Raw genomic sequence first — 22,739 nt, forward strand, 5'->3', positions numbered from 1 at the left:
TGCTGTCTTTAAGGCCTGGCTTGCACAGCTCCAAAGGAACAGACGGGGCCTCCATCTGGTCTTGGCACATGACACAGGCCGCTGTGCTGCGAGAATGTTCTTCCCGCACACCTGAGCATGTCCCAGGAGAGCCCAGCCAGGCGTCTTTCCTGCCCCCAGAAAGGTCCTGAGTCTCTCCAGGTGCCTCCCAACAGGTGCTTCAGGCTCTTTGGCCAGAGTCCAGCGGGGCCCAGGAACCCCTGCCCAGATGCCTCTCCTGCCTGCCAAGGTCACGCCGTCTGCAGGGAGGGGCTGCCGGCCCGGCGGGCAAGGCCGCTCAGACTAATCCCCTCCCTGGCCGGCCCGCGGAGGGTGGAGGGGGAGAGGCACCAAGCCAAGTGCCTCCGGGGCGGGTTTACTGCGGCTCTAATTAAGCCCTTGCCAATTTGGGTCCAGCAGCCTCTTCTCCTCATTGAACACCAAATTAGTGTCAATTTGATGTCCAAAGGCCCCCAGCTCCCAGCTGGAAAGTCTCCCACACTTTTCAGCTGGTAGATTTTCTTTTTCTTTCCCCACCAACCGGCATGGTGCATAATCCCTTTAAGAAGGGGGAGAAATCCGATTTCTCCCCTGCCCCTTTGGGTTTGTCCTTTGAAATTCGGCCCAGAGCCATTCTTTGCCTTTGCCAGCCTGCCTGCCTCCCCTGTGGTGTGTCCAGCTACTCTCGGAGATGGGCACTGTGGTATCTGGGGTTTGGCTCATGTTGGGGTCCATGAAAATGGGCCCAAACCAGGGGGTAGGGAGGTAGGAAAGGTGCTGACTGGGGAGGCACACCAGACGTTGGAGGATGCTCCGGTCCCTGGATTGGGGTTTGACAGGAAGCCTTTGAGGACCCTTCTGGACACATTGACGTCTTGCCCAGAACACACTCCCCCTTTACAGCCATTGGGCAGAGACTCAACACAGAGAGGTCTGGGTCCAGGCACGGGACTCCATCTACCTCACCCCTGCAGTCGGAACCGGGGCCACACAGGGAGGGTGGACAAGTTCCAAGACTCAGGTGTCCCACTGAAGAAAGGACTCCCCTCTGGCTTGAAGTCCACCTGTGCCCTCCACAGGCTGCACTCGTGTAGACGCTGCCTCTCCAGTAGATTTGGACCCAGTTCTGTGTTGGCCAGTATAGTTAGAACCGCTTCTTATAGTGCTGCTTCTCATAAGGGGCGTGTGGGGCTGTCTGAGTTTGATGTCTCGGTCAGTCCCAGGATTCCCCGACTCCCACCCCCTCGCATAACTCCGTTTCTTCTCTTCTTTCCCCCCAAGAGTGGATCAGGCCACCTACAGCCGCCCCCCTCGGGAAGAGCCCCCCCTGGCCCCAGGTGTCCTCCAGTGCAGAAGGTATGGGGGGCAGGGCCTTAGCTCCTTCGTAGCCCCCTAGGCCCCTCCCTCTGTAGTGGAGGTAGTGGGTGTGTGTGGTGGGGACCGAGGGAGGGAGGGGGCCTGAGGGGCAGGGCCTGGGAGCTCTACCTGCTCCCAACCCCAACTCTTACCTGCCTAGAAAGGGCCTGTGTGACCTCACCAAACCCGAACCCTCTTCATCCTACACTCTCCCTGAGGGCTTGGGAGCCAAGTGGAGACTCTGCCCTCATAACATAATCCTCTCTCCTGCCACCATCATTCACCAGACACCCCAGGCAGTGAGAGAGCTCAGAGAGAGTCAGAGCGGGCTTCCCGCAGGAGCTGGGGGGCAGTCAGACCCAGAAGAGGGGTTGACTGAGTAGATGAAGGGAGAACGTAGCATATTCCAGGCGGCAGGACCAGCGGGGGCAAAGGCTTGGTGGTGCGATGGGGGTGAGCAACCGGCCCGGCAAAGCGGAAGATGTGTTGGTTAAACGAGGGCAGTGGGGCATCGTGGAAGGCACTGATCCCCAGCCAAGAGCCTCATTCTTCCACTGCGGTGGGAGGAGCCACACATGGGCTTGCTTGTAGCCATGGATGGACACACGCAGGAAGCACACAGGGCCTGCCTGAGTCTCCAAGAAGGGAAGCTGTCCCCGGTCCCAGCTCACCTTGTTCCCTGGACAGTAGGCCTAATGCCCAGACTTAGGCAGCAGCCCCACCCCACACCTCAAGCTCCCTCAGCGCCAGCTCGCCGCGCTGAGCAGGGCTTTGAGCGCCCTCTGCTGGCAGGCAGTTCCAGAGCCTGAACCACAGTTGGTGAATGTCTGTGGTTCCCAGCAACCTGGAGGCCCCTGGGTCCGGGCATCCTCCCTGGTGATGGACACAGGTAGAGCCCTGCCCTCGACTGACAAGGGCACCACAGACTCCCAAAGGGAGGTAGCAATGCTTCTGGGACAGTGTCATGGTCACCCACAAAGATGGGGCTTGGGGCTCCGGTGGGATCCTGGGCAGTGAAAGGCAGGTGCTGTCTGCGCTCGTGGCTCGGCAACACCTGCGAGTGGGGAATCCATGGACGGTAGAGGACACTCTTTGGCTGGGGCAGGGAGACTGCTCTGGAAAGTAAGGGAGATGCCAAAGTCTCAAATGCCAGCTTCAGACTCTGGATTTGATGCTCAAGGGAGCTTGGAGAAGAGAGGAGAGAGCAAAGCGATGTTTTCAATCAGTTAAAAACTTGTTTGGCTTCAGCAAAGTGCTTAGTGCTCTGTGTGGGATGCTTGGGACAGAGAAGTCATCTGGGAGGATTAGTCCAGCTGGATGCGTAGGAGGTCTCCGAGGGGGGACCAAAGGCAGGGCTGGTTCTGCATGCCCCTGGATGTGCTGTGTCACCTCCAATCTGAGCAGGCGACAGGGCTGCCCCAGAGCTTGCCAGGGCACCTTGGGAGCCTTTGTTGGGCTTTTCCTGAGTCTGGATAGCCCGCCCTGGACAGCTGGACCGTGGCTGATGAAAGAGCTTGTTTCTCATCTCTCCAAGCTGTGGGCACCTCTGCCACTGCCCCTGCCAAGGCCTCCAAACCCTTCCAGCTCAGGCCCAAATCTCCGCAAGTGATGCCTCTTGAAGAATTCCAAGGTAAGAGGAAGGCCCCAGGCCGGATCAGCCCTCCTCCACCCCTCTCCCCTGCCTCACTGCGACAAAGGATGCCTGGCTCGGAAAGCCCTCCCGCAGCAGCTGGGTCAAGGTGAAACTGAGCCTGTCTTCCCTCCCGTCCTCCCTCCCCAGGGGAGCTGGGAGCAGGTATGACTCAGAAGCACAGTGGGCAGGCACAGGGCAGGCAGAGCAGCTGCCAGAAATAGCCAGTCCCGGCTCCCCTGGGAGGTGTGGCCCAGGCCCAGGGGCTTGTCTTGGTGGAAGCAAGATCTGGGACACAGGGGTCACAAACACTACTCCTTGGGACACTTGGAGGATGCCTCACCTTCTCGTTGTCCCTGGAGGGACAAGGTGATGGGGGCAGCTCCAGGAGGCCCAAGGCGTGGGAATGCCCACCATCTCCTCCTGGGCACACCTCAGAGGCTCATTTCTCCAAGGTCTCCCATGTTCTTGACCGCCAACACCTGCTCAGTCCCCCCCTCCCATCACCAAAGGGAGGTCGGGTCCCCTGGAGATACACACATGCTATTTCACGAGGGGGGCCAGCATCCTTCCTTGTTCTGCGACAGCCATGTGGCTTTCTTGCTCAGAGGTGTTGAACCCGTTAGGAGGGACACCAAGGGATGGCCCCCATTCTTGCAGCAGGAAAGGTGACTCTTCTCACCAAACCCCACCCCTTTGTTATGTCATGGGATCCACCACCAACCCGTGGGGGCCTTGCTCTGGGTCACAGGACTTGCCCAGTCCCTGGAGCAGAGGCAGGGCTGGAGGAGACAGCAGGATGGGGCGGAGATGACTGTCCTCGGTCTGGAGTCACATGCCTCCAGTAAGAGTCAGAAGCGGGGCCAGGACTAGGGGGAGGCAAAGCGAGGTGCCCAGGGCACAAACCTTAAGGTGGCACTCACTCTCAGGGCCGTGCAAGATCGGGCCCTCTGGTGCCAGTCAGATTTGCAGAACAGCACAGGCTGGTAAGAAAGGGTCCTGCAGGTGGGCGTTTTCCTTCCACCGTCTTCCAAAGCAGCCTGCGGAGGAAGCTCCTGGCCCATTCCATCTCGTCCAGCGTTCATGCATGCAGCTCTCCTCCCCTGACTCGCTGGGGATACAATGGTGAACGCACACCATGAACCCAGGCACCCCCCTCCCTGAGCTCACAGTCTGTCGGCTTGACCTGACCCTGCATGAATCATTTTCTAATCACCCCGGCATCCCATGGGCATCCTTCAGAGAGCACCTCGCCGTGGCACCCAGCAGGCCCTTAGTGGGTGCTGCCCATTTATCCTCCTGGGCGTCTGCCCACAGGGCCAGGTGGGAATTTGTGGGCTGGGCCTACACTGCTCCTCCTTCGGGTTCCAAGGCGGCAGGCCTGTCTCTTCCCAAGTAGTACAGAAGTGCTGGAGGTCCAGGGCACCTTCCCGTGCCAGGTCCTACCCCACTACATGTCCTGGGTGGGTCCTTCCTCTCGCTGTGCCTCAGTTTCCTGGAACACACGTTGGGGGGTGGGGGAGCAGGAAGGCACCGTCTCCTTGCGCTCACTGACTTGGCGTCTCTCCCGCTTGCCCGGTGCAGACTGCGAGTGCTACGGCCACTCCAACCGCTGCAGCTACATTGACTTCCTCAACGTGGTGACCTGCGTCAGCTGCAAGCACAACACGCGAGGCCAGCACTGCCAGCACTGCCGGCTGGGCTACTACCGCAACGGCTCCGCCGAGCTGGACGACGAGAACGTGTGCATCGGTGAGCCGGGCGCAGCGCGGGAAGGCGCTGGAATGGGGCGAAGGGCCCAAGGCCGGCAGAGCGCTGTTAGGTGGGGTCTGGAGACCCCTGCGTCTGAATCCCCTGGGGAGGCGGTGGAAATTGCAGCTCCAGGGCGCATTCCAGCTGGGCGTCTCTAAAGACAGAAGCCTCCGGAGTCCGCTCTATTAATAACCTCCCCGTGCGGTCTTTCCCGAAGGCACTGGAGTTTGAGAACCACTGGTTAGAGTCAGACTGGTTCTAGAGCTTGCCTTGCTGCTGTGTGCATGTGAGCAATTCCCTTCCCTTCTCTGGGCCTCAGTTTCCCCATTTGTAAAATCAGGAGGCGGATCGGATCAAAGATTTTCAACCCTTTTTTGTGGTTGAAGCTTCTCTTCAAGTGAAATTGTTCCGATGGGTTGTAAGCAGAGGCCCAACTTACAAAGCCGCCCACCCACAAGCCCCAGTGGGCACTTGGTCTGATTTCCTCAAACGCTGCTCCAGGACTGGCTTTCGGGGGTAGAAAAGGAAGTCATGGGGGCCCTGTGCCTGGGCAGGGGCGGGCCATCCCAGAAGACCAAACCCGTGGCCCCCAGCCAACACCCACCAGCCTGGAAGGGTTGCCCACCAGCCCGGGCTCTGTCTCCTGTAGAGAGCAGGTCTTGGCCCTAGGGTGCCCAGCCCCCTGGGGACCCAATGGCTCATCCCCCACCCAGCTGGCCAGCTCTGGCCGCACAGAGGAGGGCAGCCCACAGAGCTGGAGCCAGCAGTCTGAATTATGGCGGCAGCCTTCAGATAATAACATCAACTCTAAAGTGAGCCAAAGGGAACTGTGCTGCCCCTGTCACACTGGCCAGCTGCAGGGGCAGGGCGGGGCCTCTGGGTCCCATTAGTGGTGCCCCTCCTCACCCCCTCCTTTGCCTTCTCTCTCTGCCTGCACCCCTAGGCCCAGCACTGGGCTTCAAGGGCTCCCAGAGTGGGGACATTTGCCCCCTCCCACAGAGCCGAGGCCCCAGGAAACCAACTGGGGAGGGGCCGGGAGAGGCTGGCGGCCTCTGGGGCTGCTCCGCCATTCGGCCTGAAGAGGAGCTATAGGTGTGGGCTACGCCCTCCCCCCCAAAACACACACAGAAACCCCACAGCCTGGATGCCCCACGGCCTCTGAGAGGCTTCTCCCACCTGTCAGAGTCGTAGCTCTTTAGAGCTGGGAGGGATCTGAGCCCGTTCCAGTGACACGCGGAGACTGAGGCCCAGAGAGGGGAAGGGGCTGGCCCAGGCCACACAGCGCCAGGGCCCGGGATGGGGGAGTTAATGGATGCCAGGGAATGATGACAGTCTTCCCTCAAGATCTGGACACCCCAGACAGCCCCCACCCGCCGTCCAGCCGCGGGGAGCGTCTTCTGCGGAGTGCCGAGACTCGGCGGGGAGGGATGCGGGGCCGGGAGGGTTGGAGGGCCAGGCGGAGGGCGCCCACGAGTCGCTCAGGCCGCACGCCGTGCACGTGTCCATGCAGAATGTAACTGCAACCAGATCGGCTCCGTGCACGACCGGTGCAACGAGACAGGCTTCTGCGAGTGCCGCGAGGGCTCGGCGGGGCCCAAGTGCGACGACTGCCTCCCCACGCACTACTGGCGCCAGGGCTGCTACCGTGAGTGCGCGCCCGCGGGGGGCGGGGCCTGATGCTGCCAGAGGCGGGGTGTGGGTGGTGGGCGGGGCCAGCAGGGAGTGGAGGAGCCTGGTGCGACTGGGAATAGTCAAGAGCCAGGAAGGCAGTTGGAGGCAAGAGTGGAGCTGGGGGTTGGTTGGAGTTGGGGAGACCCGAAGGACGAGTCGGCGTTAGCCACGGGAAGAGGGTGGAAGGGCGCTCCAGGCACATGAAACAGCGTGTGTAAAGCTCTGGAGGTGACAAAGCAGGTGCGTGTGAAGAACCGCGCCAAGGCCAGTGGGCTGGACAGCCAGGCACAGTGGCGGCAGGGAGGCGGGGGCCAGGTCTCGCCCGGCTGTTGCTAACATCCACGCGGGGGCCAAGTGCGCCCTGAGCCTCCAACACCCTCTGTCCAGGCCGCGCCCCCAGGGTTCACACGTCCCAGTCGCTGAAGCTCTAACCGGGGGGTTGGAGGGTGGACCGGGCCACCACCCGCGTTAACTGCCCCTCCGCCCCGCAGCCAACGTGTGCGACGACGACCAGCTGCTCTGCCAGAACGGCGGCACGTGCGTGCAGAACCAGCGCTGCGCCTGCCCGCGCGGCTACACCGGCGTGCGCTGCGAGCAGCCCCGCTGCGACCCCGCGGACGACGACGGCGGCCTGGACTGCGACCGCGCGCCCGGGGCCGCCCCGCGCCCCGCCACCCTGCTCGGCTGCCTGCTGCTGCTGGGGCTGGCCGCCCGCCTGGGCTGCTGAGCCGGCCCGCGGGACCCGCGGCCCGGGAGGGCCGGTGCGCGCGCCCTGCGCCCTGCGCCCGGGAGCCGGGCCGGCGGCGGGAAGGGTGCGGCCCGAGCTGCTCCCAGGTGCTACTCAGCAGAGTCCTCCCGCCCCCTCAGTGGCACCTGCCCCCTGCCCGGCACTGCAGCAGGGGGCGCCGTGGGGCCCCGGCCGCAGCGACCTGCGATTTTGGTCTTAGTTTTTCTTTTCTATTTCCCGCCGCCCCGCCCCCCCTTTTTTTGGCAGGCGGTGAGGCAGGGGGTGGGGGAAACGCTGCTCACCCCCGACTCCCCCAGGTCCTGCCTCCCACCCCACACACACACAGACACACGACTGTTGCGGACGCGCCCTGCGCCGGGCCCGGCTGCCCATCAGCGGCCGCCCCGGAACTCCAGCTGCCTACAACTCCAGCCGCTACCTTGATTCTCTTTTATATTCTCTCTTGGTTTTCCTTTGCAACCCACCAGACCCCAGGCCCCCGGAGAGGCCTGGTGACCAAGGACCCCGCCGTCTGCGGGACGGAGTTAGGAAGGAGGGTGGGGAGGGCTGGAAACTTTGTTTTGTAGAGAACTATTTTTGTTTGTATTACTGTCCCCTGTAAGGAGGGACCCGAGCCCGACGCCGCTCACCCCCCGGGTGGTTGATGGTGTATAATCCGACAGAGTAAAGAATCTGCTCACTGCTGCCTCCACGGCCTGTGTTCTTTCTCTGTGTGTTCACTTACACCCGGCAGGTTTGGGGTTTAAACAGGAGCCCACAAAATCGCCTTAAAGAAACGATTTCCCTCTCAGGGCCACCACCTCCCCAGGCACTTCTGTGAATGAGAACAGGCAGCCCTCCTCCTTGGCCAGGCGTCGCCCTGCCAGTGACCACAGGTTAGGAGCTTCCCCAAACTTAAGAGGTTGTCTCCCTTCTGTCCCTAAAACAAACAAACAAACAAACAAAAAAACCAGAGCTTTTGGCGCTTCTCTTCTGCTGTCCTCAAATTTCAAAGCACATGGTGGACATTGGTTTCGTCACTGAGAAGTCCCCGGGAAATGAGCGGCAGAGCGTTCTGATAGAGCGTGACTGCCTGGCTGCGATTTCTAAATCAGGATGGATGGGTCCTCTCACTCCTGCTGGACCCCGAGCCTCAGGCCCGCTGCCTGCCGCCGCCTCCTTCCAGCGCCCCCTGCTGGCCAGAGATTCCCAAGGTGGGCGCAGGCAGGCGGAGGTGGGCACCGCCAAGGTCCACAGCAGACCGCCCTGTCCTTCCCCTTTCCCTCCTGGAGGTCAGGGAGGGGCCCTGGGGCAGCATGGGAGCGGTGAGAGGAAGCTCTGAAGAACGAGGTCCGTCAACTGAGGCCCTTTGCCACACGAGGGCCACCCCCCCAGCCCTTGGGCGTTGCACGTCCCCCTGCTGCTTGTCCAGAAGATGGGCATTCTCTCCTCACCTACTTCCTTGCGAGCAGGTTCCCAGCCCCACGACTGGGTTCTGCTTCCTAGTTGCTCCCACAGCCCCACCTGCAGGTACCCTGGGCCCTCGGCTTCCGCCAGCTGCAGCCACTCTTTCAGGGGTGGGGAGTTTAGACCCGCGCCCCTCCCTCCAGTGCCCAAAGCAAGGCTGAGACCGAATTTAGCAAAACTTGGCCTTCAGGATGACAAGAGATTGCCACACAGCGAAGCAGGGGGAGCTACAACTGGATCGGAACTGTTATTCACAGCATCTCAAGGCCAAACGCAGCCACGACCCCGCCCCGCCCCGCTCCACCTCCTCCCTCGGCTCCCACTCCCAACACCAGCTTGCAGCGGTCAGCGCCCAGCCCCCAAAGGAAGTGGTCCCGCCTGGCTTCATCCCCCCCATCCCCATGGTCCATCCCCACCTTCTTCCTTATTGACAGTGCCCCACAAAGCCCAGCTAAAAGGAAACATCTCTGGAGCTTCTTGAAGAATGGGAGTGGCCATGTGACAGTTCTGGCCAATGAGATGTAAGCAGGAGGGATGGGCAGGGCTTCCAGAAAGTTCCTTAGAAGCATCCCTATCCGGAACTCCCCACCAAACCTCAGTTGGCCAGGTTTTGGGCCCTGGCCTTTCTCTCTGGCCCCTCCCCCTGGCGCTCAGTCGCAGGCTGGGCCCCAGCCCCCACCCCCACCCCCGCAGCTCTGGGTGTGAGCGTCCACCTCAGGGATGGTGAAGCCAGGAAGGCGGAAGTTGCTTTTCTGAGATCCGAGCAGAGCTGGGGACCAGCCCTGGTTACCCACCTCTGCACTTCTGAATGTACGAGAAAAATAAATCTTGATGTGATTAAACGCTGGAATTTGGGTTTTCTGTTACATACAGACTTACTAATTCCTAAGTTATTGGCTCTCCCCACCCAGCATCTGGGCCCGCTCAGTCCACTGAAGCCGGAGAGACTAAACCCTCCGTCCCTCAGCTGGAGCCCCCACGTCATAATACTGCCCATGACAACAATGAAGACAGCGGACGACAGCACTAGGCCAAGGGGTTCAGGGCCTTGCTGTCTCGAACCACCTTTTTCCAGAACAGGACCTGCCTCCACCTTCAAATGAGTGCAGGGGCAGGCTGACCACAATCCACCTCCAGATGCCACCAACGGCTGGCTGCAGTTTGTGAACAGTGATGGTCTTCCTCCCGACCATCACAATATTCAAATAGAAAGGAACCACAATAGTGCATCGCCAAACACACCCCCCCAGTCTTGGGTCCAGCTCCCGAGACAGAAGCAGAGCTCGAGACAAGGGTTCAGTGCGTGGATTTGTTGAGGTAGGGAGGGAATCAGGAGAGGGAGAAGGGAACGGCCCCGCATGGGTGTCCAGCCTCAGCCTGCTCCACCGAGGGGGCTCTGGAGTACAAATCACATCTTGAGGCAAGGGGACAGCCTCATGTCAGCCAGCCGTCGGCTTCCTGCTGGTTGGGGGGATGCTGAAGTATAAGCGCCCTGTACAGAAGGTGGGCAGCGGTGAGCTGTTAACAGGCCAGCAGCCGCGGAGGGGGCGGCTCCCATAGAGGGGCTCTGGACAGGGCACCAATGGCTTCTACTGTGCACACACCTTTGTGTCACTCTGGGTGTGTCCCTGGAAGGCTTCTGAGGGGTCTGGGAGGAGAGAGGCCTTGCTGGGCAGTGCTGTGTCCTCCCCAACATCTCTCAACCCGCCCAGCGCTGTGTCAGCTTCCCTGGGACCAGTCTGTGAGAGCAAGGGCCGGGGAGGTGGAGCGTGTTGTAAATCCAAGTGGCAGCTCCAGTCTCTGAGGACGCGGCTCAGGCCCTGACCTCTGCCGGAGGGTGGAGGGAAAGTTGCCAGCGGCCATTTGGAAAACTCTGACATCTTCCAGGCGGCAGGGAGGAGAAAACAATGTAGTGGAGCCCAAAGTCATCGCCCAGCCTCCTTTGAACAGAGTGCCCTCGTCCCCAGAACCCACGTTCTGACATTGGGTCCATCCGAGAGGGAAGGAAGAGAGGGCTTCCGTTTCACAGCCTGGATGACAATAGTCACCTGTCCAGGGGCACTGTGCGAGCATCGTCACAGGAAGCCTCACCTTCACCCCAGGACAGGCGCCTCAGCCTCGGTGCCTTTGACATTTAGGCTGGATACTTGTGGGGGGCGGGGCGTGTAGGAGGAGGCGTCCTGTGCACTGCAGGATGTTTAGTAGCATCCCAGCCTCGGGCCACTAGATGCCAGTAGTACCTCCTGCCCGGCCTGACAACCAGAAGTGCCTCCAGGCATTGCAAATGGGGGGCAGAATTGTCCCCAGTTGGGAACCCGCGCCCCAGGTGGAAGGGATGGTCGTGCCGTTTTACAGAGGGACAAGCGGAGGTCAAGAGAGGGGAAGGGACTTGCCTGAAGTCACACTTGCTAAGAAGCGGGGCAGGAGTTGATTCAGGTCCAGAGCCCAGTTGAACCCAGACCATGCAGCCCCAGGCCCGGGGCAGCCACCCGGGGTGGGACCTGCAACTGCTCCTTCTCCCGCCCCTCCTGCCGCCTCCGCCCTGCAGCGGGCTCCGGGGCCTCGGAGCAAGGCGCCCTGGGGAGCCAGCCTTCATCGGCTCTTGCTGTCAGGGGACATGCCTCCACGCCCTGCCCCCACCTGCCCCCTCTCCATCAGTGGGCCTGCTGCGTCGGCGTCCCCGCCTCGCTCCCTGCCATGCCTCACGGGCCTGGGGCATCGATGGGCGCCTGGGGAGTGGCCATCGCACGTCCTGCACTTCCCGCTGGGCCGCTCTCCCCCAGGCCGAGGGATGCCCAGCACGTCCACAGCCAGAAGAGTTAGGGGAAGAGGCCCAGGGGAGAAAAGCCTTACTTATTTATTTTTCCTTTTTAAAACACAAATCACGACTGTAGGGAAGTTAGAAATACAGAAAAGCGAAATAATAATCATTTTTAAATGAAAATCACCCACAATCCTCCACCCAGAGCTAATAACTGTTAATATTTTCTGATGTACGTTTCTAGTACTTTTCCGTAAAACAAACCCGCAGGCAATTTCCCCGCCTTCCTTAAGCCCCGAGCTAAGCTTTGTGCTGAGGCCTGACATCCCTATTTCAAGGATCCCGGCAATGAAGCTGGGAAGTCGGCTCCAGGAGTATAGCCATTTTACAGCTGAGAACACTGAGGCTCCAAAAGCATCCAGGTTGGAGAGCGTAGGCGCAGCACCAAAAACCAGCTTTGGGTGATTTAGCAGAAAAGATTTCTTGAAGGATTGAGGGGCCCACAGACTCAGTGGGGGAGCTGGATGCACGGAGGGTGCCGTGAAGCCAGCATCGCCACCCAGTATCCTGCCCACGATGGGCTGGCCAGTGAGCCGCTGCTGCTGCTGTCCTGGTGGCCCACTCGCTGCCTCAGGCGCCGGCCCTGCCCCCAGGCCTGCCTCCTGTTGGCCTCCCTGCTGCGCCTCCCACCAGGTGCCCATACCCTCTGTCCACCATTTCCCATTCCATCAAGGGAGGGGGGCTGTCTTTCCCCAACCAGAGGAAGGGCACAAAGAAACAATGACTAGCCAGCACAGAGAGGGTAGGCAAGTCGCCCAGGGTCACACAGCCAACAAGAAGCAGAGTCCAGGATGGAAATCCAATCTCTCTGGCGCAGAAGCCCAAGCTTATAACACTGAGTGGCACCGTTGACACCTTTTTTCTCTATTTTGTTTATTTTTAATAATTCAGCCTCATCTTATACACACCATTTTTAGCCTGCTTTATAAAATTTAGCAATATATCCTGAATATCGAAGGAGGTATTTTAAGATGGAAAAGAAATGCAAGATCCCCTTCTTCCACTTTTGCTGTCACCTTCGCTCTTCCCCACCCAGAGCCCCGGTGGCGGCAGGACTCCAGCTCCCTGCAGGGCTGTCACTGCTTCACCCAAGAGGCCCTCTGAGGACACAGGGGCTGGCCAGGCTCCCAGAGACCCCATGGCTGTGTTCCTGGTGGCACAGAAGCCCTTGCTGTCCTTGAGGGTGGGCCCAAGGCCAGGTCAGGTGAACGCACCTGTGAGAGCAGCACTCCAGACGACTTCTGGCCAGAGGACACTTTTGTTGGCTGAGCAGGTGGCCCTGGGGCCCCGGCCAGGAGTAGCTGGAAGGGAGCCCGAGTCCTGGGAGCTCCAGGAGCTGGGCCCTGCAGCTGACATGAAAGGCACGGGCCTGACCCACACTGCATGTTCCCCAGCTGACATTTCTCCCCTGAAGGGGAGGTGGTTCCAAAGGCAGAAGGGATGGTGCTTAAGGGCACAGACTCTGGAGTCCCATCACATGGGCTCGAAGCTTGTCCTCCACCACCTGGATGACCTGGGGAAAGGTACTTAGTCTCTGCGTGCCTCAGTCTCCTCATCTGTGAAATGGCATGTTAATAGTACCTACATCATCGGGCTCTTGTGAGGCTGAAACAAGTTAACACGTGGAGGGCTTAGGACACGGCTTGGCACCAAGTCGGGGTCAGTGAGTGTCAGCTGTTGTCACTCCATCTCCCCCCCCCCCGCCCCCGCCCCGTCCCAGAATCCCAGAACACCTGCCCGGTGGGGCAGTCTCTCACCCTCTCCTGCTTCCCTCTCTCCTTTCCTTCCTCCCTGCCTTCTCCCCCTCCCTCCCTCCCCTCATTCAGCACATACTTGAGTACCTCCAGGTGCCAGGCCCCAGGGCGCAATGAACCAGGCAGACCCCCCTCGCCCTCCCGGGCCCCTGAGTAGACAGAGGTGGGTCCTGCTGCCCAGGGCTCACAGTCTGGTCCACAAAACAGTGTGGGAAAGCTCTTCCACTGTGTAAGGGAGCCTACAAATGGCAGTGTGGTCAACCATGTCAGGAGCTGGGTGAAGAGAAGCCCAATAGGAGGAAGGGGGCTGGTCTGGGGGTAGGAACCCAGAGGAAGAAAGAGGAGAGGGAGCCGGGAACAGGGAGGCAGGGAGGGAGGAAGGAGACTGCGCTCCTGGCCATCTCTAACATGGGCCGGAAGTCCACTCCCATCACTGCCACCGAGACCTACCAGGTTTATAAATTTAATTTATTAGATTTACTAGAGCAGTTTAAATACTAGAAGTCAGGCATTTTCAGGGTTTAAAAAGAAAGTTAAATAGATTTAATTTTATAAATGCAATTTAAAAAGGAAGGAGTGATATCCTGGAAAATGGCAGAGTAGGAAGCTCCCTCCACCGAAGCAACCAGGAGGCTAAAAAAAAGACCAGAATCACTCTTTCAGAACCTAATCTGATTTTTTTTTTTTTTTTTTTTTTGCTGAGGAAGATTCACCCTGAGCTAACATCCACTGCCAATCTTCTTTTTTTCTATGTGAGCTGCTGCCACACACACACAGCAGAGGAGTAGTGTAGGTCTGCGCCTGGGAACTGAACCTGGGCCACCAAAGCAGATCATGCCAAACTTAACCAATAGGCCACAGGGCTGGCCCTAATCAGATACTTGCAGTGACCAGGGGAGGGTTTGGTAAAGGAAGAAGCAGCAGCGATTTACAGTTCACCAGGGGTTTCTGAGCCCGAGACTGTGGGAGTACTTCCTGTTTATTCTTTCTTTTTTCTTTTAGAGGGAAAGGCAATAAACAACTTTTTTTTTTGGAAGATTGGCCCTGAGCTAACATCTGTTACCAATCTTCTTCTTTTTTTCTTCTTCTCCCCACATCCTCCCAGTACATAGATGTATATTTTTAGTTGTGGGTCCTTCTGGTTCTGCTATGTGGCACGCCACCCCAGCATGGCCTGACGAGTGGTGCCATGTCCACACCCAGGATCCGAACACGCAAAACGCTGGGCCACCGAAGCGGAGCGCGCCAACTTAACCACTCAGCCTCAGGGCCGGCCACACCCCCCACCCCAGCTAATTCTTGCATTTGGTTTTTTTCTCCCAGCCCCACCCCAAGGCCTGACCTAGCCATGGAGCAGCACGACCACCTGCTGTGGGAGCAGCAGCCTGAGTTCCCAAAATCCTCACAGAAAACCCATCCCTCTGACCAGAGGGACCAGGCTAAGGTGTCCCTGTGGCCTGAACAGTCATGATGAAAAGTTTCCTTCCTCTTGCTGCTCCCTGAGAGGGTGGCCTCAGTTAAGCACAGAGGACTGAAATTCAAGGTCTGTAGACTGAAGACCTGGGAAAGTTAGTTCGCTTTACTTGGTGCTGTAATCATCCAAGATTATTACAGAACCCAAGCCACCGTACGTAAAAGCTCTCCCGACATGCTCCGCCAAGAACGGGCAAAGACAGGCGAGCTCCGCGGGCTCCCGGCCCAGCACCTGAGGTGGAAGCAGCAGGGCCTCTGAGCACCGAGCTGGAGAAGCTCAGAGACACGGAAGACCCAGGGGGCTCAGACAGACGGTTCCCTCTCATGTCTCAATGGCGCGTATTAGTCAAGGATGCTAGTCCCATGCTTTCAGCCCTGAGAATGACTTTTGCTTATAAAAAGTACTCTCCCTTGCTTAAAAACCTTCAGGGCTCCCTACTGCCTGTAGGATAAGACCTGACTGGTCACTGGCCTAAAAGGCCCTGGGTGATCCGGCCTTCCTCAGTCACTGCCCTGAGCCTCATCGCCAGCCCCTACCAACGTGTTCTCAGACTTTGTCATGCTCTTTCTTCACTGGGGTCCCCAGTTTTTGTCTGGAATGCTAACTTCTACTCCACCCTTAAGCTCCCAGCCTTCTCTGCCTCCCCACACTAGAATGGCTGCTTATTGTGCATACAGCACAACACTGTACATCATCTTTGCATCTCATTCTTCTTGGCTGAAAGGCACTGGCTTGGGGGGCTTGGGCCCGTCATTTAGTTCCCATAGGTTCTGTGGGTGAGGAATTCCAATGCAGCTCAGTAGTTCTAATTTGGGGATTCTCTTGAGGTTTCAGTCAAGGGGTCAGCCAGGGCTGCACCATCTGAAGGCTTGACTGGGGCTGGAGGACCCACTTCCAAGATGGCACTCTCACTGCCCAGGTTGGTGTTGCTGGCTTTTGGCAGGAGGCCTCAGTTCCTCGCCATGTGGACCTCTCCCCACAGAGATTCTTGTGTATCCTCAAAGTATGGCAGCTGGCTTCCCTCAGAGCAAACGATCCAAGAGGGAGCACTTGGCTTCCACAGTCACACATGCTGTCATTTCCACGATATCCAAACTTCTTACACAGGTCAGCCCTATTCACCATAGGAGGGGACTACATAAGGAGGTGACCACTAGGAGGGACCAGTATATTCTGTGTCTGTGAGGGTTCAATTAGAGAAGCAGAACCACTGTAAGAAACAAACATAATGTATGAATTTCAAGGACTTGGCCTTATGCACTTGTGGGAGTGGCTAAGGCACCTATGGTCTTCACGTCTGACAATGGAGCTTGAAGTCTACAGGCAGTTGGGAACGGAAGATGGATGTAAAGTGGGAGAGCGAGGACAAGCGGGGAACTGTGAGGGTGGACTGGAGCCCATGTCAGTCTGCCTGCAGTTTTGGAGACGTGGGTGTCCCACAGGAGACGCTGGTGCCCTCTGTCGTGGAGCCATACAGCCACGTGGCCCAGGCACTTGAGAAGCTGAAGATGACATGGGAAGGAAGACCCAGCTCCAGGCCTGGCTACTGCCCCACACCGACAAGCCAGCAGATGAGTGACAGCAGGTAGGGTTACAACAGTGCCTGGTACCTCTGTCTCAACCTTGGGAGTCTATGAAGAAGAGGGCTGCTCCTTCATTCCTGGCCTCCAGATCTCATGCAGTGTCTCTTGTGGCCCACCCCAAAGAAAACATACAGGCAACTCCGGGAATTCAGCCTACCCAAGCTGACAACTTACAAACTGCAATGGACTGAATGTTTGTGCGTGCCCCTCACCGGCCCTGCCCCGCAATTCATATGTTGAAATCCTAAACTCCAATGTGATGGTATCAGGACGCTGGGCCTTTGGGAGGTGATTAGGTCATGAGAGTGCAGTCCTTATAAATGGGATCAGTGTCCTTTAAGAGAGGCCTCAGAAAGCTCCCTGGCCCCTTCCACCATGTTAGGTTACAGTGAGAAGATGGCCATCACCAGACACCGAATCTGCCAGTGCCATGATCTCGGATTTCCAGCCTCCAGAACTGTGAGAAATGTTTGTCGTTTATAAGCCATCCAGTCACTGGTATTTTGTGACAGCAGCCCAAACGGACAAAGAGAGAAATCCACCACACTCCACCAGCCTCTTCCTCTCCAGAACCTCAGGGATTGGGCCTGGGACTTTAGAGTTTATTGGTGACAAGAGTGAGAAGAGAATTCAAACTCCACCCGTCATTTTCAGGTAAAGAATCTGAAGCCCGCGGAGGCTATGAATTGTCCACAGCCAACGGCAATGGCAAAGCTGAAGCAGACTCCTGCCCCTTTCCCGTTGACACCACCTCCCTCCCCAGGCCTGTTTCTGCGGCTGTGTGGCCAGCGCAGCATCCAGTCTTGCTCGTCCCTATTGCAGTGGTTATAAGCAAGGGCTGTGGGGTCACGAGAACTGCAGCTTTGCGAGCTCTTCCCTTAGTCACCCCAGGAAAGCTGTTTCACCGATAGGACCCTGTGTTATAAAAATCTATATACAATGACGATAACGATAGTATGTCTGTTGTAGGCTTGGTGGGAGAACTCAAAGAGATGATGTATGTGGAGTACAGATGTCTAGCAGACTCGTACCAAGTATTCTTTTGATTAAACTCAGAGCCCCAGCACCAGTGGCAGCTACTCGGTGTCTCATTGCCGGGGGCCAGAACACACATCAGACCTGTTGCCTTTTTGAGAGCTCGTCTCGGCTGCACGGATTCGCTCCAAAGCTTCCTGGATTCTGCAAGGAGACTTCTATCTCCTCCCCTGAGTCACGGAGGCATTAGGACTCATGAGCTGTTCTCACCTGTCCTTCCTCGGGCCCTGCTATGCTGCCGCTGGGAATCTCCTGAACAAAAGCAAAGACGCCAAGATGGCTTTTTGGCATGGGCCTGCTCCGTCCAGGACACCCAAAGGGGACGACGCACTGAGAAAGGCAGACCCTCAGTGGGTCCCAGGGATGCTCCTAGCTGCTCCTCACCCTGGAGGAGCCAGGCCTCAAGGCTGGCTGCTGAACGGAATCACCTGGAGTGAATTTGTTAAAGCTGAAGAGTCTAAAAACAAAAAAAACGGGGGCAAAAGCTTGGTGCCAGAGGCAAAAATCCTAAGGTGGAGCCCAGGAGTGGGAACTTTTCAAAAAACTCCCCAGGGGACTCCAAAGTGCAGCCCCCAGGGTGAAAACTACAACAACTCTATTTGCAGCGATGCTGCTTAAGCACAGGCAGCAGCAACTGCCGGTACCGCTGAGCTCGCGCTGTGGGGACATCAGCATGCCAGGGACGCCTCCCGAACACTCTGTCCGTCTCCGGACGCATTCATGTTCATGCCATTTGACTCGGCAAATGTCTTTGGTACAGTAGGATACAGTGACAGTAACTGAGGTCCTTTAAGAATTGGAGGGGGCCGGCCCAGTGGCGCAGCGGTTAAGTGCGCACATTCCCCTTTGGCGGCCCAGTGTTCGCCAGTTCGGATCCCGGGTGCGGACATGGCACTGCTTGGCGCGCCAGGCTGTGGTAGGCGTCCCACGTATAAAGTAGAGGAAGATGGGCATGGGTGTTAGCTCAGGGCCAGTCTTCCTCAGCAAAAAGAGGAGGATTGGCAGCAGCTGTTAGCTCAGGGCTAATCTTCCTCAAAAAAAAAAAGAATTATGGAGGGGTCCTTTGTGTACAGAAACCACCTTTATTCTGCCGCACACCACTATAAATTCTATTTAAGCTGGAGCTAAATTTTAGTTTCTTCCCTGAATTATTTATTCCTCAATGAATGGTGAAACTCTTCACTGGATGGTGGAGGCAGTGGCTATCATGTGAGAGAGTTGGTCAGGAGTGACTTTAAAACTCATGGCTACAGCTGCTGCAGTCACGAATTGCACAAACGGAATGGCAATCACAGAGCACTCATCTCTCATCGGGTCATGTGGCAAATTTATTATGCCCCATAACTCCCAAATACGTCATTTTACCCTCCTGGGTAACTTGTGCCTGCATCTGAAAGGAGCAGGCGGCCCAGTGAGGCTGTGTGCACGCCCCGGGGACAGCGAGACCCGGAGGCTGAGGGCCAGGGCCTTGGAACGGGCAACAGTGTGGCACACTATGACCATGCTCCCTGAAGTCACTGCTTTCATAAAACACGTTCGCTTCTGTAGCCAGCAGTTCCCCGACTTGGACATGTACGCTCTGCTCCTCCATTGGTGCCTCTGGGAGCTCCTTTCATGGGTCACCATTCATTTGTCCCTCCCCAACCTCAGCCTAATGGTGAGCAGGCATTTCTGTTGGCCCAAACTCCCGTATCTAAACTGAACCCCACAGTCGGCCATGCCGCACCTTGTCACCTTAGCGGCAAGATTCCAAACGGAGCTGGGAAACAAGGAGAGCTGGGGGTGGGGCTGCACGACAAAGGTGAATGAAACGAATCCCCACCAAATAATTTCAGCATAAAACAAGTCAAACTGCAGACTACATGTGTTATCTGGTAAGCACCTTGTGCCTTAACTCAATCATACATCACTCCTACCCCATGTCAGTTTTCTTGCTTCCACTTTTAATTCTGCCATTTTCTCTTAGAATTAGGTTTTAACAAAGACAACATGGCTATTGTTCACCAAATCTCACCTATGAATTCAGAACAAAGAAATAGTCAAAGCTACAGCAAAAAATTATCAATCCTGCACAACTAATTTGAGAAAATATTTTAGTACATTTTTGTTATAAAATTCATTTACAGGAGGTTATTCACATGTACTTATCAAATTTGCTCCTGATAATACACGAAAACATAACTAAATAAACTGTGCACAATAAACCCAAGGCAAATTATATACAAAGAAGCAAAACGAGTTTGTAAGTAGAATATATTCATGTTGAAAAAACCAATATTGAAAGACAGGGTACTTTCTAAGAACGCCATGGCAAGGACAAAGCAAACAGCCATACTGTTCACCTTGCAGTAAGATTAACTACCAATAACAACACTGCTGTGACAGCCGCATCCAGAAATGCCACACTAGACACATGAAATGCTTATGCAAATACTTTCTCCAACGGGAGCAACAAACACTTCCAAACGCAACATCGGGTGGCTGCAACTCACTGGCGGAGGCCGTCAGGAGGAGGTCTGCCCCTGAGAAGGGACTGTGCAGGTGTACTAAATCTCGCATGAGACCAGGGGTGTGGTCACCAACAGGTGAACAGGATGTGCGAGAAGAGGTGTCAAATGTACCTGGAAAGAATGTCACCTGGGGGTGGCAGCACAGTGTGCATTCTGGGGAACACTTATTTCTTAACTCGGCTGTTGCATGAGCAGAGTGGAAGCAGTTCCTGACTCCAGCTGGTTTTGTCACGCCTCCTTTACAACCTTACAGAGTTTTAGACTCTCTAAACTGTCACCACTACAAGTATCTGCTAAATTGAGCATTTTACAAAGATGGCAGGAAAGTAAGCTTAAAGTAACAATGAGATTTCTTGCCAAAGGCACGTGCAGGAAGCTTACGGAGCCCCTGACCCAGACAGCGCAGGGCTCACGCCCGCACCTGTGCTTCCTTACCTGCGTGGCCAGGGACAGACTCTCCAGCCACAAGCAGGGAGCAGGGCCTGACTGTGGGCACAGGGCACGTGCGCCCCGAGTGACAGGAGTGTCTGCTCAGCAGCAGATGTCCGGACAACAGCGGGAAGGAACTGGGTAATGAAGAAGTAGACTACTGAAACTCTTGGCAAGCACACCATTTTTTTTTTAGAGCTTTTAATAATCTGCTTCAGTAGAATTTCTGACTAACACAAAGTCCTTTTTGCTAAAAAGCAGAGGACAAAGAAAATTCCACCTTGTGCACATTAATCTTCAGGGGTTTGTTTTCCTCCCCAAACGAGCTAATGGGCCGTATAGCACTCACTACAAGCCACTAGTTCTAACAACGGCCAACTGCTACTAACATACACTCTCATGTCTGTGACATTTCTAATTCACTTTGTGAGCGTGTCTGAAAAACCAGACTTTGAAATTAGGCAGCCCCTGCTCCCTTGTCCAAGTCTCTGACATCTCCACCACCACAGCCACTTTCCCTTCACAAAAGCAGCACAATGCCCTCTAATCAGATAGTCTACAAAAGCGGTGTACTTTCATCAGTGAAGACAGTTTCCAAAGATCATAGGAAATCTGTCAACCCTCTTGCTAGTTCTGAGTTCCAAGTATTTCACTCCTCTTCTACCCTTGTCTTTTAAAAGGGTGTTTCTTTCCTGCCTAACATATCCTATGTGGCCTGCCCTCATCGTTCCCAAGCCGCCTGGTGACCAGAATTCCTTGGAAAGAAGTTTAACACACAGCTTTCCAGGCTCTACCTAAAACTCATTAGCTGGAGCCTCCTGGCAATCTGCAAGCCTTCACACGCAAGCCAAGGGGGTTCCTACACAGCCACCCAGCACTATCCAGCACTTGGCACCCAGCAGATTTGTAACCCACCACTTACAGGAAGCTCACAACATGCTGGGGGTATTTGAGTGATATTTCAAGAATTATTCTTTCATTTCATCTTCTTTTATTTCAAGAAGAATTCAAATTTTAGCTGGAGAACTATGTGCTTACTAAAATAGGTAGATGAACTTGTCACAGAAATCTAACATCCTGTGCCAACGTTCGTCTAAAACTGTGCAATGTCAGCAGAGCCTTACCTAACACAACTCTGCTTCCCGAAGTTTCTCCCAGGAGACTCCAGTTGCTTTTTACTAGAACTAGAGACATCTGACCCACCAGCACGATTCCAAACAGTAAGCCAGCTTATTCCAGCTCCCCAGGCCGTTGAAGGGGCCTGTCCTACCATAACAATGGTTCAAAGGATCTGCACTCCTGCCTTTTTTTTTTTTTTAAATATAAAGTTTCTTCTGTTGAAAATGATTAACATTTTAAGCAGGGGAAACAAAAGCATCTACTAGATTAAATTTTAAAAGGATTTTGTTATTTGCTATACAAATATACACTTCAACTTTTACAACATTCACTCCAGTCTGACCTCCTTTTCTACAGAAGAACAAGAGACCAACACTTCAAGTCTCTGACGTCAAGGACATTATTACTGATGCACAAACGCCCTCTGAAGGCTGCCGGAACTGACAGAAAGCACTCAAGATGACCGAGAGGCTCAGGGTTTGGGATGCACTTTCCATGTTTTCCAACAGCACACACATTCCTTTAAGGGAAAAAGTAATCTTATCTAAACAGTCCTATTAGCTGGTCATCTTAAGTTTGCAATAATGCTTGTGGCTGATAATCTCTGTCATTTGGCTGTACTATAAAACTTTTCTCTTCTTTGAACTACTGTCCTCCTCCTCCTTGTCCCAGCCAGAGTTCCTCTTTGTGTGATGGCTCACAGAGCTGTACTTCTCCTGGTCCCCTTCACTGAAAGCCCTGGTCTCTCTTCTGTAGCTGAGCATCCCTTCCTGGTCACATTTTCTTCTACTTGTGGCAGCATCACCACTAGCAGCTGGAGGATCACACTGCACATGAGGTTTGTGGTTGCTCAGGGTAGCTCCTTTGGCAGCGGACTGCTGCACGCTGCCCACGTCCTGGTGAATTACAGGGAAGCCTGGCTCTCCCGAGGGAGGTGTTGCTCCAGGATGCTGCGGGCTCAAGGACTGTGGATCCATTAGGCATTTCCCTTTGGCTTCAGGGCTCATGCCCATCCTCCTAAGCAGTCGTGGGTCCCGAAGCCAGTCCTGACCAGAAGGCCTTTCAGGGTCCTTTGCAGTAACAGTAGTTTCCTTGGAGTCAGAGGGGGTGTGGTACAGGGAAGAAGCAAAAGATGTCTTGGCAAATTCACTGTCTAGCTTGTTGCTGGGCAAGCCGCCCTGGGGTCTGGACACCTCTGGGGCTACAGCTGAAGGGTGAGTCAGACTTCTCTGTAGTACAGGCTTGAGTTTCAGAATCTTCATTGCATCATGTTTATAGTTTTTGTCACAGGTCTTAATAATGGCACCACGCTTCTGAGCATCCTGAATCAGTTCATTCCAATGCTCATTGTCCTTGAAAAAAAGAGAAAGGAGAAACAATTAATACCCCAAAG

At 55.8% G+C, this 22,739-nt stretch overlaps 2 protein-coding genes across 33 annotated transcripts in view; one reads left to right on the forward strand and one right to left on the reverse strand.

Moving 5' to 3' along the window:
• The window catches only part of NTNG2 (netrin G2), a 79,917-nt gene extending 72,051 nt beyond the window's left edge, over positions 1-7,866 (forward strand). For 7 of the 9 annotated variants that reach the window (XM_070596998.1, XM_070597000.1, XM_070596999.1 and 4 more), the window contains 5 exons: positions 1,300-1,374; positions 2,909-3,004; positions 4,589-4,756; positions 6,267-6,401; positions 6,919-7,866. In XM_070596998.1, coding sequence (XP_070453099.1) covers positions 1,300-1,374; positions 2,909-3,004; positions 4,589-4,756; positions 6,267-6,401; positions 6,919-7,154 — 710 coding nt within the window. In that variant the 3' untranslated portion in view covers positions 7,155-7,866. The remainder of the gene's footprint in view (positions 1-1,299; positions 1,375-2,908; positions 3,005-4,588; positions 4,757-6,266; positions 6,402-6,918) is intronic. The other 2 variants (XM_070597003.1, XM_070597006.1) reach the window with 2 other exon arrangements.
• Positions 7,867-19,210: 11,344 nt separating this feature from the next.
• SETX (senataxin) overlaps positions 19,211-22,739 on the reverse strand; it is a 79,214-nt gene continuing 75,685 nt past the window's right edge. For all 24 annotated transcript variants that reach the window (XM_070595402.1, XM_070595390.1, XM_070595395.1 and 21 more), the window contains one exon: positions 19,211-22,698. In XM_070595402.1, coding sequence (XP_070451503.1) covers positions 21,967-22,698 — 732 coding nt within the window. In that variant the 3' untranslated portion in view covers positions 19,211-21,966. The remainder of the gene's footprint in view (positions 22,699-22,739) is intronic.

This window comes from Equus przewalskii, chromosome 26 (assembly GCF_037783145.1).
Source record: "Equus przewalskii isolate Varuska chromosome 26, EquPr2, whole genome shotgun sequence".
Lineage (NCBI taxonomy): Eukaryota > Metazoa > Chordata > Mammalia > Perissodactyla > Equidae > Equus > Equus przewalskii.